The sequence below is a fragment of the Aquarana catesbeiana genome, linkage group LG05, assembly GCF_042186555.1.
Source record: "Aquarana catesbeiana isolate 2022-GZ linkage group LG05, ASM4218655v1, whole genome shotgun sequence".
Lineage (NCBI taxonomy): Eukaryota > Metazoa > Chordata > Amphibia > Anura > Ranidae > Aquarana > Aquarana catesbeiana.
This window is the reverse complement of record NC_133328.1, coordinates 37,457,934-37,478,885: the sequence shown is the minus strand read 5'-3', so window position 1 is coordinate 37,478,885 and position 20,952 is coordinate 37,457,934. Positions and strand designations below refer to the sequence as shown.

The following is a 20,952-nucleotide window of genomic DNA, read 5'->3' as shown; positions in this document are numbered from 1 at the left end:
GAATGATAAACTGCATTTGTTCTAAAAAAATATGTTAGGTTCCGAGTTAAGTTCTTCACAAGTTACTTAAGAAAGGAAGGTCCTCTACTCTCGATCAATTTCTTCTGACACTGCTATGTCATTCTGCCTGAATCTTGATCCAGGGCATGCATTATACATACTAGGGGTAGTACAGCTGGGGGAATCAATGGTGGAGAAAGATCTGGGTGTTCTGGTACATCATAAGCCTAACATCGGCATGCAATGCCAAGGTGCGGTTTCCAAAGCAAGCAAAATCCTTTGTTGTAATAAGAGAGGTATGGACTCCAGAGAGAGATATATAATTTTGCCCCTGTACAAATCATTAGTAAGACCTCATCTGGAATATGCAGTTCAGTTTTGGGCACCAATTCACAAACAGGATATCGGGGAACTGGAGAAAGAGCAACCAAACTGGTAAGAGGCATGAAGGAGCTCAGCTATCAGGAAAGATGAGAGGAACTGAATGTATTCTCTCTTGAGAAGAGGAGATTAAGGGGGGATATGATCACCATGTATAAATACATAAGGTGTCCATATAGTGAACTTGGTGTTGAGTAATTCACTTTAAGGTCATCGCAGAGGACAAGGGGGCACTCTTTACATCTGGAGGAAAGGAGACTTAATCTCCAAATACAGAAAGGCTTCTTCACATTAAGAGCTGTGAAAATGTGGAATAGACTCCCTCAAGAGCTGGTTCTGTCCAGCTCACTAGATTGCTTTAAAAAGGCCTGGATGCTTTCCTGAATGTACATAATATAACTGGGTACTAACATTTATAGGTAAACTTGATCCAGGGATCAGGAAGGAATATTTTCCCCTACTGGAGTAAATTGGATCATGCTTTGATGGGGTTTATTTGCCTCCCTCTGGATCAACTGTGGATATGGAATTGTGTATATAGATTGTAAAAAATGTTTTTGTTTTGTTTTGTTTTCCCCTTTTTATTGGTTAAACTAGATGGACTTTTGTCTTTTTTTCAACCAGACTAACTATGTAACCTGTTCCGTATTCGACCAATCTCGTAATGTTTGGAAAAATTAGCTAACAAATTTTACCCTATTCAAGGAGTGTTGGATTGGTCCCTTGATCCAATCAGGGTCAAGCGGGGGAGTGAGCTTCTCTCTCGTGATTCTCTGCAAAAAATCAATGCTGGTCATTAACCGACACATTGGGGTCGGGGCTGTTGCCTGGCACTTTCCAACATTTTTCACAATTTTCCCTTGTCCCACCCACTTTTCATGTCTAGGGAACTAGACAGTAGGAGGTCTTGGGAGGAGTGAAGAGAACAGTTTGTTGGTATTTTGAGATGAGGTTTGTGATGCAGCTGGTGGTAAAGTTGTGGATATCATTGTTAGGTTGTTGTTAGTGTTTTGAATTTTATTTGTTGGGGTAGCGGAAGCTATTGCAGGGATTGGTGAACACTGAACGGCTTGTATGGCCAAAAGGACAGGATGCTAGCCAAGATAGATTCTCTGTAGTGCACACTGGGAGAGCCAAAATGAAGGAAATAACAAAGACATCCCAAACTGGTATAGAAGGAGGGTTGAAATTGTACACTTGATGGTAACAGTACCTCCGCTTTAAACTGACATGTTTCGAGTTCATGGCCCTGAAAAATTTTCCGACAACAAAATCCATGGATTTTTCCAGACGGATGTTGGCTCAAACTTGTCTTGCATGCACACGGTCATACAAAGTTGGTCAGAAATTCCGAACGTGAAGAACGCGGTGACGTACAACACGAATGACGAGCCGAGAAAAATGAAGTTCAATAGCCAGTGCTGCTCTTCTGCTTGATTCCAAGCATGCGTGCCACTTTGTGCATCGGAATTGTGTACACACGATCGGAATTTATGCGAACGGATTTTGTTGTCGTAAAATTCGAGAACCAGCTCTCAAATGTTGTGTGACAGAAATTCTGATGGAAAATGTTCGATGGAGCCTACACATGGTTGGAATTTCCGACAATAAGCTCCTATCAAACATTTTCTGTCGGAAAATCCTATCGTGTGTACGGGGCATCAGACCTGCAGTATACTTATGTAGCGCTACCCTCATAGAGGCTGCTGAATTTTTGGGTCCCCCTTTTGCAAGCACAGCTAGGCAACAGCAATTTTCAGGTATTCACTTAGTAGTCCAAGGTGTTTTGTTTTGTTTTTAGTTTATTGGGGAATAAACATGGACGAGGATAGAAAGAGATGGAATTCCTAGAACTGTTAGTTGAATGTTTACTTGAGGACTTGAACATGTCTCTGCTATCAAAAATCACATGGCTGTCCTGCCGGAAGGATGTATGGATCAGCTTGACTGGTAAAGAAATGAGTTCTACAACACTGAATGCAGGTGCTTTCCTTCTGTGGAACCTACCAAGCCACCTTGCTTCTCCCCAATCAAGAAGTGTAGGGTAGCTATGCTGGTTCTGGATGGCCCTAAGCTGTCCCCCTAATGATAGCTAGCTGGATATTACACCTAGTTGCTTCTCCTCTATAGGCTCTGGGCTATAATACTTGAAGTTACTCACTCAGTTCCTTTATAAGATCCTGTAGCTCATGTGGTGACTGCTGAACAGTCCTCCTGCTGTACAGGTGCCAATGGCTTCCAGGGTGCCAGGCCACTGGACCCTGGACTCTGCTCCCACATGGCCAGGCTGCAGAATACTTATAGGCTATCTCTCCACCTTCTGGGCTGTCCTCACCCAAGGATTGGAAGAAACACCATAAATATTCAGGCATCATCCTTGCCCCACTGCCCTCTAAGTTCTAGAACTCTTTTGAGCTCTAGAAGCCTGCCAATCTAAATCTAAACATATTAACCCTGGTTCCTCTGGCTACAACAGGAGCCCAACTAAATGTACCTACTGTACACAGGGGGTACTACACTTATTGTAGGACTTTTCTTTTAGCTTCTCATAGCGTTTTATAGGCTGCTGGCAGTGGGGCTCTTTTTACACCCAATCATTTTACTGACCTGTTGCCAATTAATCTAATTAGTTGCAAAATGTTCTTCCAGCTCTTCCTTGTTAGTACCACTTATTTTGCCAACTTTTTGTTGCCCTGTCCCAACTTTTTTGAAACGTGTTGCTGCCATCAATTTCAATATTGCCTTATTTTTTTTTATTTTTTTTTTAAGATGGTACATTCTCTCAGTATAATCTGTTGATATGATTTCTTATTTCTATTGTGAATAAAATATGAGATTTGCAAATCATTGCATTCTGTTTTTATGTAGATTTTACACAGCGTCCCAATACTTTTGGGATTGAGGTTGTATTGTACAGTAATAGAAGGAATATCATTATAGAATCAAGAATCGTCTAATGTTCTTTCTTTGACCAAATTATAATTAGCAGCATTATTTTTCTCTTCTACATACTACTTAATCTACTGTGGAGCTGATAAGCTGATTATGTATTTAAGCAAAATAAAAAATGACATGAAAATAAATTCACCCCTCCTTTGCTCATTGAATTAAAATATAATGAATAGCTGAAGATGTCTGGAATTGGCTTTGCTTTAATTATGGCTCCAGTCCTTCATTATTATGTAGAAAAAGAAACAAGTATTATTAAGAAACTAGGGAGATACTTTGGACAGAATGGTAGAAGGCAACAATGCATAATATGAATTAAAGATTTTATACACCTGTTAAAGTGATATTAAAGCTTAAGCTTTTTATAAAGTAAAATAATAAACATATCATACTTACCTGCTCTGTGTAGTGGTTTTGCACAAAGCAGCCCTGATCCTCTTCTTCTGGGTCTGGTGCTTCTGGCTCCCCTCCCGACCAGTGCTCCCAATAGCAAGCCACTTGCTATGGAGGCACTGGTCTGTGCTCACTCCCGAGCCACGCTCTAGGCATGTATAAAACACATAGAGCCCCAACCCAGATCTGCTCCCTGCTCTCTCCCCAATGGCTCCCACTGCTGTGTCAGCCAATGAGGAGAGAGAGACAAGGGACAGCTGAGGCTCCATTGCACATTGCTGGATTGAGAGGGGACTCAGGTGAGTATTAAGGGGGCTGTGGGGGGGGGGGAGTAGCACCAGGGCCGGGACGAGGGGTGGGCGGGAGGGACGGCTGCCCTGGGCGCAATGGTTTACTGGCGGAGCCTTCCTTCTGTTTCAAGGCTGACAGGAGTAGTGACAGCGGCAGTGATTTTGACAAGCAAGTGACTGTTGGGTGTAGGATCCATTACATTTGCACATCTAGGCGGGGGAGGGGATCATAGTTTGGAATCTTTGCCCTGGGTGCTGGATGACCTTGTAACCTTGTCCTGGCACTGAGCAGCACACAAAAGGTTTTTTTTTTACCTTTATACATAGAATGCATGAAGGTAAAAAAACCTTCAGCCTTTACAGCCACTTTAAAGCAGATGTAAACTTGATTACTCAAATCTCATACAAGCTTTATCACGTTAATAGGATTTCAATTTTTTTTTTAATTTGCAGGTTTTATTATTAGAATTCTTTGGTGATCCTGCCATGAAGGTCCTTGTTCAGGCACTTCCTGTTATGGGGTGACTGTTCAGCAGTGCCATTGTATTCAGGGGAGATACCTCCATTCATGCTGTTAGCATGGATGGGTAAATCAGTTGATTTTTACAGGCTGAACCAGTGGCGGCTGGTGTTTTTTTTTTTTTGGGAGGGGGGGGGGCAAACAACCAATGGACGGACCGCCCCTAGGCTGAATAGGTGAAAATTGAGCTGTGTATGGTGTGGCGGTGTTAACACTTCCTTTGCAAGCAACCAATTATAAAATGGACATTAGTAAGAATCCGAATCTCCACTCTTAAAAATAAACTCTGAGCTTTTTCTAAGTTATCAAAATGGCCCCATTCTTCCGCACCCTATCCCCAACTGATAAAGGATTTAATGCTCGTTTTGTTTAGGGGTGATATAATACAGTAACATTTTATTCTATGGTCCCACTACAACTGATGGTCCATACCTTATGCTCCTGTGACGGAATGTGAACGGGCACCTCTATGCCAAATTCAATGCAACAAAACCAATAAAGTGGTTGTAAAAGTAGAATGTTTTCTACTTTAATGCATTCTCTGCATTAAGGTAAAAAACCTTCTATGATCAGTTTCCTGCCCCAGCCCCTCCTTATACTTATCTGAGCTTGACCTCGATCCAGCGCTGTGCCCCAGAGCAGCGGCTCCCTGTGCTCTCTCCTCTCTCTGTCTCCTCACTGGACATGAGAGCCATTGGCTCCTGCTTCCATAAATCACAACCTGTGAGGGGTGGGGCCAAGCCGCTTTGTGTGTTTCAATGGACACACACAGCATATCTCGGAATCAGGTCCGCAGGAGTGCCCCCATAGCAAGCAGCTTACTATGGGGCACTCGGCAGGGGGAAGGAGCCAGGAGAGGAGTATAAGGGCTGCTCTGTGCAAAACCATTAGACAGGGCAGGGAAGTATGAGTAGTATTCTTTCTAATCTCCAGCTCAGCAAGCACCTAGTGAGATCAAATTCTAATTGTTTTCATGGAAATTGTATGAGTTACATATATGCATTTAATCCAAATGCATTAGCCAATCAGCTTTGAACTCCCTGCGCTTTTGGGTAGGTATGAGCTAAGGTTCGATCAGAACTTTGACTGCTTGGTGGGAGCCGGACTTCATGCATAATAGCGGTATTATTACCACTATACCATGTCTGGAACAGAATTTGGGGGGCCTCCCGCTTGTTTTTTTTTTTTTTGGGGGGGGGATCCCCCTTATTCATATTCATACCAGACCTATATATTTTATACCAGGGCCTGGTATGAATTAGGAGGGAAGCCCATGCTGTTTTTTGTGTTTGAGAGCCCCCCATTGATATCTATACCAGAACATGTTCTAGGAAAGTTTCTGGTATAGATGAATGAATGGAATCTCTGTCTGCTTTGTGAAGAAACAGAACGAGGAGGCTGGGAGCTGTCATTTTGCCAGCAATTTAAACAGAACTTTTTCTTTGGAAATCTCAGTTTTGCTGTAGTAGGTTGTATACATCACATGTGTAGCGCTACCCCCGTAAGGGCCGCTGGTGAATGTGGTCGTCTCCCACCCTGCACAGCCAGGCACACAAATTTTCAATCACTCAGAGACAAGAAGCGGTCCTTGCAGCTTTGTTTATTTTTTTTCTTATTACCAGGGGAATTGAACTTCGATTTGGGAAGGGTGCCTATGGGATGCCCATTTGATCAAGGAAACTCTGTGGGGACTTGAACTAAATACACTCCAGTATATACTTTCTCTTCTCTCTTCTTCTCTTCTACCTTCAGCATGCACTTGCTTGCAGACTATCACTCCCAGGACCAGCTAGCACAGGTTTCAGGCCCAGCTCAATCTCTGCTGGGTCTGGTTGAATGCCTTTTGCATGCAGGGACCGCGGGCCCCTATGGTGCAGCAAAAATGGAAGTCTTGGTGCTAGCTGTCCTATATGTGGCTACTGCTCCCAGTACCACCTCTTTAGGCACTGCCAGTCCTCCTGACTATGAGTCACGCACCAGTCCTCTTGGCTGTTCCTGTTCCTCCTGGAGACTTGCCCGGCAGTGTTCCCCCGCTATCCTCTCCTTGCTCCCAGTGCCTCCTTGTCTGGACATCTCTGTGGGTTTTGGAAAGGTCCTGTCCACACCCAAGCCCAGGCCCAAGGTCACCCCACCCAGACTGGGGAGCTCCCTCAAAGACCATGACTGCCTAACACTCCATCTCCAGCTCCCACTCCCACTCAAACTCTCCTCCCCAGCTGGGCTGACCCAGGGTATTTGAGGGGGCCTGCCCCCTGCCAACCCAAGTTGGGGATTGGTTAGGGCCCTCAGAGTACAATAGGCAGCTCCACCTTACTTCCCCTCCCATCTTTCTAGAAGGTTCCAGTACATTCAAGAAATAGGGGGGAGGTCTCAGTGATGCTGCCTTTGAGTCATCCAACTCTCTCTGGATGTCTGCCCAACCCAGGAAAAACACATTTACCTACACTATGCACACAAAAAAATATCTACACTTCTAGCACTAGAGGGTGCTACACATGGATCACGCACCACCTCACATACAGGGTCAGTGCACCCCCCAGGCATTTTATTTAATGACGTTTTGCTTTTTTTTTTTTTTTTTTTTTTTTTTTTTTTTTACGTTAACTATTAATAAAATCAATGCTCCCAGCCAAGCAGACTTGATTTTTTTTTGCTTTAGTTCCCTATGTCAGTGCCCAGACCCCTTTACCAATCCCTTGCCTATTAGCCTAGAAAATGGGCAGGACAGTTTTTTAAAAAACTTGGCTACCATTGACTTTAATGGGGTTCAGATTCAGCACCCAAAGTTTAGCCATATTTACCAAACCCTGTTCAAATAGAACCTTTGGCTCATCTCTAATTTTGGGCCCCATAGCACTTGCCTGTTCTACTATGACTATAGTTATGCCCTTAGTTATACTCCTACATACTCATCATTCTTGGAATCATACTGTATATCTGCCCAAATACATTTGTATATTAACAAAGCAGCCCCTTCAGGGTTAACATCACATGAACCAGGTAAAACCACAATATGAAAAAAAGACTTACATTTGTCATTTATCTTATAATTTAGAATGATTTTCCCATTTTCTATGGCTCTGACACCTGAACCTTTACAGTTTTTTTAGCTTAGGCTGAAAATCGCAGATCAAAAAGTCGTTTAGTGAAATCATATTTATATTTAAACATACTGGAGAACATGCCTAGAGCTATTTCATCTGACATCTGTGCACGGAGAAGCACAAATAGGAAAATATGCGCTGCCTGCAGAGCAGGGGAAAAAAAAATTTGACTTTGGATTACTAACAGCACGGAGGCGGCACGCCGCACTTTTCGAGGATGTTTTATGAATTAAGAAATGGTGCCCTGCTTCTGTCATGTAGACGGGATGCCTCGCAGCTGAACTGGCACTGAGCAGATGGCAGCTTGAAAGCAAAGAAGGCCTTTTTCTGTTTCATGGTAATTTGCCATTTTTTTCCCAATTCTAAAATGCTTAAGCATGATAAACAATATTTAATGCATCAAAGCTGTTTTAATATTTGCAATAAGACAAGATTGCTTTGGAAGGTCTTCAAATCATGTAAATAATATGCAATGATGTCCCTGTTTTTTTAAAAGTAAGAATCTCTCTTGACAAAGGCTGCTAAACTTCTCCTGGATATTAGAGGACTAAAAGAAGTTCACCTTTACAAGTTTGTGGACAACTGACCAATACATCTATAGTATATGGCCAAATTCATTACTATGGCTTGCAGGTTACGGCTCTCTGGTTGTTGTGCCAATGCCTAGAAAGAAGAGCAATTATCGGGCTGAGGGATCTCCTGCTCAATGGTGCCTGTAAAGTCCCAGCCTTGACGGTACCACAGCAACTGGAACAGGACATGGAGCCTGCATAGAGGGAAGTGAAACTGAACATCCGTGCTGGGGGCACCGTTTCTCCCACTGACCATTGACACCAGTGATGAGGCCCCTATTCCTCTTATTGACCACTGACACCAGTGCTTGAGCACCATTCTTCTCATGGACTACTGACATCAAAGATATGGTAGTCTTCCTCCCAGTCCCCACTGATACCAATGCTGAGGTATTATTCCTCCCACTGACCACCGACACCAATGCTGAAGTACCATTCTTTCCAGCTGACTACTGACACCAATCATAGGGGATCCTTCCTCCCACTCATCACAGATACCAATGCTGAGGCATTATTCCTCCCACTCACCACTGACACCAATGCCGGGACACTATTTTTGCCACTGACCACTGACACCATTGATAGAAGACCATTCCTCCAACTCACCACTGACTCCAATGCAGATGTATAATTCCTCCCTCCAACCACTGACATCAATGCAGGGGCATCATTCCTCCTGACCACTGGCACCAATGATAGAGAACCATTTTTTCCACTCACCAATGACACCAACGTCAGGGCATTATTCTTCTCACTAACCACTAACATCAATGATGAGACACCATTCCTCTAACTGAACTGACCAATGGACACCAATGCAGGGGCAATTACCCCTCCCACTGACCACTGACACCAATGATAGGAGATCTTTCCTCCCACTCACCACTGACCCCATTGTTTGGGCATTATTCTTCCGCTGACCACTAACATCAATTATGAGGCACCATACTTCCTATTGACCATTGGTGCCACTGCTGGGATACCATTTCTCCCACTTAGCACTGACACAAATCATAGGGGACCATTCCTCTCATTGGCACCAATGATGGGGCAGCATTCTTCCCACTGACACCAATGTAGAAACACCAGTCCTCCCACTGGCCACTGATGCTATTTCTTCTACTGACGCCAGGGCATTTAATGCTCCCAGTAACCACAGACACAGAGGCAGTTATTACTCCAATTGACCACCAAAGCATGGGCATTTATTTCTCCCACTGACCACTGATGCTTTATTACCCCTACTGACAACTGACACCAGGGCATTTTTTACTCTCATTAATCTCTGATGAAGAGACTTTTTTTTTTCTGACACAGGGGAATTTTTTTACTCCTCCTGGCTCAGCCTGAATCCCAAGCAGGCTGATGGACAGTGAACCAACCCTTTGTTTAAAAGGTTGGGATCAGTATCGGTGCCGATACCGAGTATTTTCACGAGTACTTGTACTCCTGAAAATGCTCCCAATAACAAAACCGATACTTTGCGGTGCGATTTGTGTCCATACAAAATGAATCAGTGCACTGCAAAGAATCACGTGCAATTTGAACAGGAATGCTGTGTCCGAACTGCATGTGGTTTCCCATACCACTCCTGTGTGATCCCAGGCTGAAATCACTATGACAAGCCTGGGATCACCCAGGAGCGGTGGGGATGTAAATTGCACCGCAAAGTATCAGTACTCGGTATAGGTGAGTACTGGACCAAAAGTATCGGTACTCGTACTTGCTAAAAAAAACAAAAAAAAAAAAAAAACAGTATTGGTGCATCCCTATTAAAAAGTTTAGGGGCCTGCTGTAGATGATGGTGAGCCTTTTAGACCCCACTGACATCAGCGAAATAGATATGCAGTCAGCCAGGCATTGAACCAACAACCTCAACTTTCTTAGCTTTACCTTTACACCTTCACTTTCATGTTACACCATTTGTACAGTGTGTCTAGAAATGACTGCACAGATCAACAGGCACCAGAATTAGAGCCAGCACTCTCTGTAATTAGCTCTTAGCAGCAGATCTGGTCAGACACGCCCCCTCTTCCTCTGCAGTAGAATCTCTATGAGGACACTTGGGGGTGTGGCTGTTACTCAGCTCTGCCAGTATAGAACACCGACGTGTTAGTGCAAGAAGGTGCATTTTTACTAATGCCACGTACACACGAGCGGAATGTCCGACAGAAAAAGTCAGACGGAAGCTTTTTATCGTTTATTCCGATAGTATGTAGGCCTCATCGGACTTATATTTTCGAAAATTCTGACGGACCTAGAAATAGAACATGTTCTAAATATTTCCGACGGAACCAATTCCTATCGGTAAAACCGATCGTCTGTATGCTGTTCCAACGGACCAAAAACGACGCATGGTCTGAAGCAAGTATGAGATGGAAGCTACTGGATATTCAACTTTCTTTTTCTAGTCCTGTCGTACGTGCTGTACGTCACAGCGTTCTGGAAGGTCGGACTTTGGTCGGACTTTGGTTTGACCGTGTGTAGGCAAGACCGCTTGAATGGAATTCCGTCGGAGTTCTGTCGGAGAAACCTTCGGAGTTTATTCCGACGGCAAAACCGGTCGTGTGTACGCAGCAAAAGAGAAAATAAGTGATTTAAAGCCATTTCAAGAGAAAATTTGTCACAATAACATTCATGGGTACAGGACTGTTAAGAGATAAAAAAAAAAAATGATGTGAACTCAAATGCATAAAGACAGCCCTGTGAATCAGTGTAAGCCTGTAATTTACAGAAACACAATCACAGAAAAGAAATCAGTGATCTACCTGTAGGATCAAAATCTGGAAAATAGTCTGGACAGTTCTGGGTAACATTATGTCCGGCTGGAGTGTCGTCCCAGCAAAGCCACCCATCCCAGGTGCGGTTACAATACAGACCTATTAATTAAAAGAATACATCGATTTATTTACTGGCAGACACGCCTTTGTACAAACATAAAATATAGCCATTACCGTATACTCAAAGGGTTACTAAACCCAGGACCCTGCATTCACTATATCTGGAATCCCACAGTACACAGAACATGGAAATGCAAATATTTTCGTAAATATAAATTGCTAAATACCTTTTCTTATCAGCAGTATATAGCAGTCTTGTGACTTCTATGAGTGTCTGGTTAAAGCTTGTTGGAGGAGTTTTCATTCTACTCTGACTGTCCTGTGAAGCTGCAGGATCCCTGATTCTCTGTCTGGATTGGCCCTGTGCTGATCACATGCACCCTCCCAAGAAAAACAAAAAAACTCTCTAGCAATACAAACCAAACTGAGCATGTGCAGAGTGACTCCAAAGGCTCTGCCCTATCAGGAGATGGATTGGGGACAGTGGAAGAAGGGGAGGATCAGATAAGACAGGATCAAATAGCCTTTTTACACAATGTGAAAGTTTAACCCCTTAGGTTTCACAGTGAGTATAACAAGCATGCTTTAATGCAAATACAGACAGATTTTACTGTTGTGGGTTTAGTAACACTTTAAAGCTGAACTCTGGGCACAAGAAATTTTATTTAAACATACAATATTCCTTTACAGTCACAAAGGATGTAAATCAACTTTGTGTGCATAATTTTGCCTGAACAAACCCAGATAGGCACTGACTGGTCTTTATTACAGGAAGCTCCTCCACAGAGGTAAATTGCAGAATAGTTTGATGTTGGATTACTGCACAGATCTGGATGAAATGTGCAAATGATGCCAAGATTCATGTAAGAAAACATGTGCCTCTATTCAATGTAGATTTAAGCCTAATCATCAACATCTGACATAAGCTTTAACATGTTAATATAATTACAAAAGCTGTTTTCAAGTAGATACATACAGGGAGTGGCTGAAAGAAGTTGGAGGAGATCAGCAACACTGAGATGCAAAGAAATGCAGTGGTGGACCTTCAAGTCAAGGAAGCCAAACTCTATTGAGTATGAGGTTTGCATCAGAGGGGCTCTGAGCTGCACAAGAATTAATTATGGAATATAACAAAGGTAAACGTCAGATTATATTACCCACATCTAGTAAACTATGTGAGTATGCTGTCCAGTTCTGGGCACCAGTCCTCAGGAAGGATGTACTGGAAATGGAGCGAGTACAAAGAAGGACAACAAAGCTAATAAAGGGTCTGGAGGATCTTAGTTATGAGGAAAGGTTGTGAGCACTGAACTTATTCTCTCTGGAGAAGAGACACTTAAGAGGGGATATGATTTCAATAAACAAATACCGTACTGGTGACCCCACAATAGGCATAAAACTTTTTTGCGGGAGGGAGTTCAACAAGACTCGTGGCCACTCATTAAAATTAGAAGAAAAGAGGTTTAACCTTAAACTACGTAGAGGGTTCTTTACTGTAAGAGCGGCAAGGAAGTGGAATTCCCTTCCACAGGCGGTGGTCTCAGTGGGGCGCTTCGATAGTTTAAAAAAACTATTAGATAATCACCTGAATGACTACAACATACAATGTAATACTGACATATAATCACACACATAGGTTGGACTTGATGGACTTGTATCTTTTTTCAACCTCACCTATTATGTAACTATGTAATTATGTGTCACTAACTTCGGAATGGGTGCTTTTTGGTTAATTTGATATCCATGGAATCAACCACTTGTGGACCACCCATCCGCACTGCGGACGGGCAGCTCACACAGGCAAAGCGATGTACCCGTATGTTGCTGCCTGCTTCCAGGTTTAGGGCGTGTGCATGCGCCCCCCCCCCCCCCCCCGGCATTCACTGTGATTGTACACAGCGGGAGTCTGTCAGCAAGTTCTGGCCAATGATTCATGAATGGGATCTGCTGATTGGCTGTGCCCAATCAACACAGGGCTCTATACAGAGGAGATGGTTCCTTTCACACGGGCGTTCAGTCCACCTGTCCATTTTTCATAGGACTCAATCGGAATCTGAACCTCCATCCTCCTCTATGGAGTGGTGGGTGTAAATGGACATTTGTACGTTTACACCCACCCACGTCCAATCCGATCCGCCAAAAAGAGACGTTCAGCAGATTGGATTGGATGGCAGTCATGTGTAATAGGACAGGCGGTCAGTTTACATCTGGCCGCCCATAGAAGAAAGCGGTCTGTGTCCGTGTCCACACTACATAAGCTAAGCGGACATGGACCAGCCCGCCGCCTGCTCAATGGGAATCAGCAGACAGATCGCCTGCTGAGCAAGTGGATTGCAGCCACAGTCCGCCCTGTGTGAAAGGGGCCAAAGAGATCTGTTAGTAAAAGCAGCACATAATACACACATTGCACAATGCTAGGCACACATTTAACCCCTTGATCGCCCCTGATATTAACCCCTTCCTAGCCAGTGTCATTAATACAGTGACAGTGTATATTATTAGCACTGATCACTGTATTAGCGTCACTGGTGATGTCAGTGGCAGTTAGCCAGTCCCCCCCTCCAGCATCAGTTAGTGTCAGCTTGACTATCGCAGTCCCATTATAAGTCAGTGTTTACCGCCATTAGTCGTTTTAAAAAAAAAAAAAATACCAATATATATGTATATATATATATATATATATATATATATATACACTATAAATAACTTTCATGCAAACTAATCAATGTACATTTAGTGGGATTTTTTTTTTTTAATCAAAGACATGCAGTAGAATACATTTTGGTCTAAAATTAGATTTTTTTATATGCTTTATAGCAAAAAGTTAAAAATATAGGTTTTTTTTCAAACCTTTTCGGTCTTTTTTTTTTTTTTTTTTTTTTTTATATTGCAAAAAAATAAGAAACCTAGTGGTGACCAAATGCCACCAAAAGAAAGCTCTACTTGTGGTAAAAAAAATGATAAAATGATAAATGTTGTTTGTGTACAGTGTTACCAATTAAAGTATCGTAGTGATCAATAGCAAAAAATGGCCTGGTCATGAAGGGGGTAAAATATCCCGGAGCTTAAAGTGTTACTAAACCCAGCACCCTGCATTCACTATATCTGGTCTCACACAGTACACAGAACATAGAAATCCAATTAGTTTAGTAAATATAAACTGCTAAATACCTTTTCTCATCAGCAGTATATAGAAGTCTTGTGACTTCTATCAGTTCCTAGTAAAGCTTGTAGGAGGAGTTTTCATTCTCCCCTGATCCTCTGTCTAGACAGTGCTGATTGGCCCTGTGCTGATCACATGCACCCTCCCAAAAAAATAAAACTCTCCAGCAATACACACCAAACAGTATGTGCAACCCGTCCCCTGGCTCTGTAACTATCAGGTTATTTTTTGGAGACAGTGAAAGAAGAGGAGGATCAGAGAAGACAGGATCAAACAGCCTTCATACACAATGCAAATGATTAACCACTCAGGTTCCACAGTGAGTATAACAAGCATGCTTTACTGCATATACAGACTGCTACAAATTAAGAAGTTACAAAGGCCTACAAACAGAACGAATTAGGGGTCTACACTTAAAGTGTTACTAAATCCACAACAGTAAAATCAATGTGCATTTTTCAAGCGTAACGCAAAGGGAAAGCTAAACAAAATGCAATCCCCGCTCAGCTGCCCCATAAAATATATTGGTTTAGGTTTAGGCGAATCAGAATTCTATTACCCAATTTCAACTTGTTTAGCGATAAAAAGAAAAGCTTGCAAAATACCACTCGGCTGCCTACAATCCTCCTCCAGCACGGGGCTGGAAAAAATATAGTTACATTCCGGCTTTGTCCTCTAAGAATTGCTATTGGATTTCCTATCGCTGAGATAAAAACGTTTCCAGAAACAAGCACAGAACTTTATTGGATTCTGGACCAGATCTGTTTTTAGAGAAGCGGTGAAGGTTATTTGGGGGACAATTGAATTACTAGAGCCAGACATGCCGTGTAGATGTGTTTTCCCTACAGGTGAAAAGTGACTGACATCTGTAATTATGAATGTATAGAGTGGGGGGGGGGGATTATGATTTATCAGAATACGGGGATGACATTTGAAATTTAAGTGGGATCTTTATCAGCGTGTATCCAAAGCGACTTTCTGTACGCATTTCCAAAGATATTTTTTTTCATTTACGGTTTGGCCATATAGGCCACTTTTATGAGTTTTGCTTCTATAGACTTTATACATTTAAGTGCATTGCTGTGTTGGTATTAATCCAGCTTTTAAATGTGATATGTGTCAGTTCTCTGAGATGCTGGCTTATTGTAGGTAAGAGAGCTAGAGCTTTACATTACTTACATTTTATGAAAGGTAATTCAATGGCTGGATAAGAGAGGGTGGGAGAGGGATCTAGGTTTCATGTCACAATAAAAATGTATAAAAAATTCACCCATTGAAAGCATATGCACATTTGTTCTGTGCTAATGGGGTACAAACAAAAAAAAAAGGAGAAAAATGTTATTACGCTGCACGGGTCGAACGTTTTGCAGTGCGTTAAAACAGAAAATAATGCATTTGGCCACTAGATGGCATTTTCTATGGTACTTATGGTACTCTATGGTGCCATCTACTAATGAAAAACATTTAAGAGAGAAGTCTGTTTTTAGAAGACATCCTAGGTGGATGTCCCCCGAGCTTCCTGAAGACGGCCCATTGATTGGCTGAAACGCGTCGAGGCTTGATCGCGTCAACGCTACACACGTCCACCCATGCTACTTCTGGGAATCAAGCCAAACCACAAGCAGCGGTCATCAGCAGATTGTGGCCCGATTTCCCCCCCCCAAAAAATCACATGCTGTACACACTGGGTGCCAGGACGATAGGCACCATTAGATGTAAGTGTAATTTCACACCTGTTTTTGCCCAATAAATTTACAAACGGTTTTATGTTATGAGGTTCTCCCTCTGTTATTTCCATCTATCCATGTGAGGTCCATCTAGTGCATGAGGTGCCAACAACAGATGTATCCAGGGGTTTCCATACTAGACCATAATAGAGATAGTTGGTCAACATCTAAGGGTGAGCGCACATCCATGTGGGGCACCCAGTCTGAACGCAAGTCTATGGAACACGGATTCATTTATATTGAGCACAAGCACATATGAACACAACACATCCTGGGACTGCAAAGGACTTTTATATGTGTGTTCTCTTTTTTTTAGGATCGCATTTGTTATCACCTAGCGCAGTTAATAATTTATTTATTATGGTGGATGTCCCCCGGTGCCTCTACACTGAGAACTGAGTGATCGAACACCGCCAATCGCTCGGTTCTCACAGCTCCGTGAGCAGAGAGCTGATGATTGTCAGTCACAGCTCTCTTCCCTGCTCCCTCCTCACTCATTGGAGCGCTGGGCTGTGGAGGGGGCAGGGGCGGCCGGCTCAGCCTCTCAGCAGTTTGCTGAGAGGCTGAGCTGGGTGTCGGTCCAGAGATCTGGTGGATCCAGGCTCCATTGTCGTGATGATGCGGAGCCTGGACCAACTTCTGTGAAATCAGCAGAGAACAGACTTCAGCCCGCTCTCTGCTGAAAACAGGTCACAGGAGTGCAAAACAAATGGCACTTCAGTGATGCATAGGAGAAGTACAGCCAAATGAGCTTTGGCTGTACTTCTCCTTTAACCAGCAAGAGAGTTAGTCAAATAATATACTCTGACCACCTCCTGTTGTATGTCCGCAGTCCCTGACCATTTTTTAAAGCATGTCTGAAGTCTCTGACTATCTCTTGTAGAATGTCTGTAATCCAGAGGAGTAGCTTGAAGCTTGTGGGCCCTGAGGCAAAAGTTGACCTGGCCCCCCCCACTACCACTACCACCCGCCACTTCCACCTATACTCCAAGAGCCTAAAGAGTTATTTCTGATCTTTATTTAAATATTGATATTGTAAGATTTTGGAGAAACTGTCCTGGGGGGCAGACAGAGGCCTGCGGGCAGCGAAAAACAAGTAAACTGGATAGGAAGGGCGGCATATAGAAGAACTGATGCCCTCAATTTTCCTCCTGCAGCCACAGAATACTGGCGAGAGGGAGAGAAGGAGAAGATGGCTTTCAGTGGCTGCAGGAGGAAATGGAGTGCATCGGTTCTTCTCTATGCTGCCCCTCCTATCCAGGTGTGAAACCAAATGTGACAGGGGCGCCACACGGACCTCCTGCAGCATGGCGCCGGGTTTCAATTGTGACCCCTATAATTCTGTTAGTGCTGTAATCTCTGATAATCTCTTGTAACATGTCCAGAGTCTTTGACCATCTCGTGCAACATGTCTGCTGTCTCTGATAATCTCCAGTTGTGAGCACTGTAAGGCTTCAGACACGCTTTTTTAAAGCTCTCTGAACACCAGTCAAAGCTCCTGCCACTAAATAAAATGGTTAGTTTACAGTCCTGCTTACACCTTGCATTTGCTTGGCTTTGCTACAAAAATTATACCCCATGTCCCTATAGTGGTGCTTCAAAGAGTCTCCAAAGCCACAATAGAAGTCTATGACAAAGATCACTTGAAGCACCTGAAGCTTTTGAGAGGCTTTATTTCAGCTTTAGCTTTGCTTTGGAGAAATTGCAGGTATGACATATCAACACACACAGGGCATCTGCCAAGCTTCATTAAAGCTTCAAAAAAGCACCACCGAAGCATCATCTAAGCACCCCTGAAGCATCAAAAACACGTCATAAAAGCATGTTGAAGCGCCGCGGTAGGCGCTTTATTGTGTGTTGAAGCCGAAGCAGGTGTAAATGAGCCCTCGGGGCTCATTTACACTTGCTTCAATATGTGGTATTGGACACGCTTTTTTCAAGCACTCTAAATGCCAATCAAAGTGCCTGTCAGTAAATAAAACGGTTACCTTACAGTCCTGGTCATAGGTTGTGTTTGCTTTGCTTCAAAAATTATACCCCATGTCGCTTTCATGGTGCTTCAAAGTGTCTGCAAAGTCTCCATAGAAGTCAATGACAAAGCTCCTGAAGCACCTGAAGCTTTTTAGAAACTTTTGTCCAGCATTAGCTTTGCTTTGTTTTGGAGATATTGCAGGTTTGAGATATCCCAGAATGCACTAGGAAACCAACAAGTGAAGCGGAAAGACATCATCAGCATTCACTTCATGTGTATATATATATATATATTCTGGAAGTGTCTGGTGCAGACGTCAAATTTGGTGTGCCGTGTGGAGCAGCAGGAAGGTAAGCAGGGTCCAGACTGGAGTGGAGCAACTAGCAGATGGCACACATGGTGTGCCACATTGGAATGCTATAGCGGAAAGTGAACAGGACTGGAGAGTGAGCGGCAGAGAATCTGCAGAGCTGGGGGTCTGGAGCAGGAGAATCTAGAAGATGTCAAACGTGGTGTGCAGCATGGGAGCAATAGGGCAGGTGATGAGCGGGGACTGGAGAGAAAGAAAGATCAGAAAACCAGAGGATCAGGAGAGCTATGGGTTATTACTGAGTGGAGGATCAGCAGAGCTGGGGGTTACTACTGAGTGAAGGATCAGCAGAGCTGGGGTTTACTACCGAGTGGAGGATAAGCAGAGCTGGGAGTTACTACTGAGTGGGGGATCAGCAAAGCTGGGGGTACTACTGAGTAGGGGATCAGCAAAGCTGTGGGTTACTACTAAGCGGGAAATCAACAAAGCTGGGGGTACTACTAAGTGGGGAATCAACAAAGCTGGGGGTACTACTGAGTGGGGCATCAGCAGAGTTGGGGGTTACTACTGAGTGGAGAATCAGCAGAGCTGAGGGTTACTTCCCGAGTGGAGGATCAGTAGAGGTGGGAGTTACTACTAAGTGGGGGATCAGCAAAGCTGGGGGTACTACTGAGTAGGGGATCAGCAAAGCTGTGGGTTACTACTAAGCGGGAACTCAACAAAGCTGGGGGTACTACTGAGTGGGACATCAGCAGAGATGGGGGTACTACTGAGCAAGGGATCTGCTGAACGAGGATGCTAATAAGCTGTGGATCTGCTAAAGGAGGATACTAATGAGCTGGGGATCTGCTGAACAGGGGTACTTATGAGCTGAGGATCTCCTGGACCCCTTTAAAACAAATAGAGAATCAACACACACAGGGCAATCGCCAAGCGTCTTTAAAGCTTCAAAAAAGCATCACCAAAGCATCACAGAAGCTTTAAAAACACATAAAAAAAACAGGTTAAAGTGATAGGCACTTTAATGTGAAAGAAACTATAGGAACCAATAGGTTCCAAACCCGTGCAAGTCAATAACCAAAAAGCAAATAAACTACAATAAGGAGCTGCGTGTTGTAAAATGTAAAAACACCTATAACATGAAAAGAAATAAAGGAATCGCGCTCTTATATCATAGATTAAGTATCACCATAGTGAATAAACAATTAAAAAATTACATCTTCAAAACAGATATATAAAAATTGTGAAGTTAAGATCCCACATGTGAATAACGTCCTCAGTGAGTAAAGAAAAGGTTCCTCTCCACCACAATGCAGACACACTATGCACTCACCAGACTTAAGAAAGAAGAAGACAAGGATCAGCATGTATTCTATAGGAATCTCCAGTTAGCACTCCACCTGTGTTCCAGCTGAGCGGAAATGACATATCTCAAACACCACCCTTGATGTAAGTGCAATATAACCTTCTTTTTTAAATAAATTATTTGAATTACTGCACCAAGAGAGTGTCCCTTCCTCTCCCTCTCTATATGGCAACACTGGAACTTTGAAAACGTTATCTACATATATATTGAATGGATGACAGCAGCGGTTTGAATTCATTCCTGTGACCTCATGTATGAAATCTTGGATTCTCCCATATACGTAATTTGACTCCCTGTAATATAGGTCAATTAAGTCTGGCCATACACTATACAATTTTCTTGTTCAACTTTCCTTTAGATTTACCAAAACCATATAATATGCGGTCAAACCTAAACCCTTTCAATTTGTATGAAATCAGGCAGGCCCTTTCACTACATAGTTGAAGGTAAATCTAAAGGAAATTGAATAAGAAAATTGTATAGTGTATGGCCAGCCTAAGTCTGGTGAGTGCATAGTGTGTCTGCATGGTGGTGGAGAGAAACCTTTCCTATACTCACTGAGGATGTTATGCACATGTGGGATTTATACATGGACAATTTTTTTGTATGTAGCACCCTGATGTTTAGGCAGGGTTGCCAGTTAGTTTACCGGTATAGTTGCCTTGGCCAATTGATAGGAGATCAATTGATTACACCCTAATTCTAGAATTGCTGCACTTCTCTCTTCTGTCACTAGATGGCTGGGTATCTGGTTGCACTAGATAAGACAAGGGCATTGCAAGGACAGATTTGGAATAGATGGGGTATCTCAGCCAATGGGCAGGGGTCTTTTTGGGTCCCTTGGCCTGCTGGAAGAGCCTATTTATTTGGGTGAGGTCAGGTGATCGGGGTTCTGTGCCACCTGGACGGCCGTCTGGGTGGTCGTGTGTTGTGTTGCCCCGGGCTGCTAGGCCAGAGGCTGCGGCCTATCCCGGGGATAGGGATGAGCTTCGAGTTTGAGTCAAACTCATGTTCGACTCGAACATCAGCTATTCGCCAGTTCGCCGAACAGCGGACAATTTGGGGTGTTCGCGGCAAATTTAAAAGCCGCGGAACACCCTTTAAAAGTCTATGGGAGAAATCAAAAGTGCTAATTTTAAAGGCTTATATGCATGGTATTGTCATAAAAAGTGTTTGGGGACCCGGGTCCTGCCCAAGGGGACATGTATCAATGCAAAAAGGAGTTTTAAAAGCGGCCGTTTTTTCGGGCGCAGTGATTTTAATAATACTTAAAGTGAAACAATAAAAGTGTAATATTCCTTTAAATTTCGTACCTGGGGGGTGTCTATAGTATGCCTGTAAAGGGGCGCAAGAAAAAAAGTAATT

The 20,952-nt window shown here is 43.3% G+C and overlaps 1 protein-coding gene across 1 annotated transcript in view; it reads right to left on the bottom strand.

Annotated features, from left to right (window-relative positions):
* CALCR (calcitonin receptor) overlaps positions 1-20,952 on the bottom strand; it is a 459,172-nt gene that overhangs the window by 164,602 nt on the left and 273,618 nt on the right. The window contains exon 4 of the mRNA XM_073629603.1: positions 10,978-11,088. Within this exon, the coding sequence (XP_073485704.1) occupies positions 10,978-11,088 (111 nt within the window). The remainder of the gene's footprint in view (positions 1-10,977; positions 11,089-20,952) is intronic.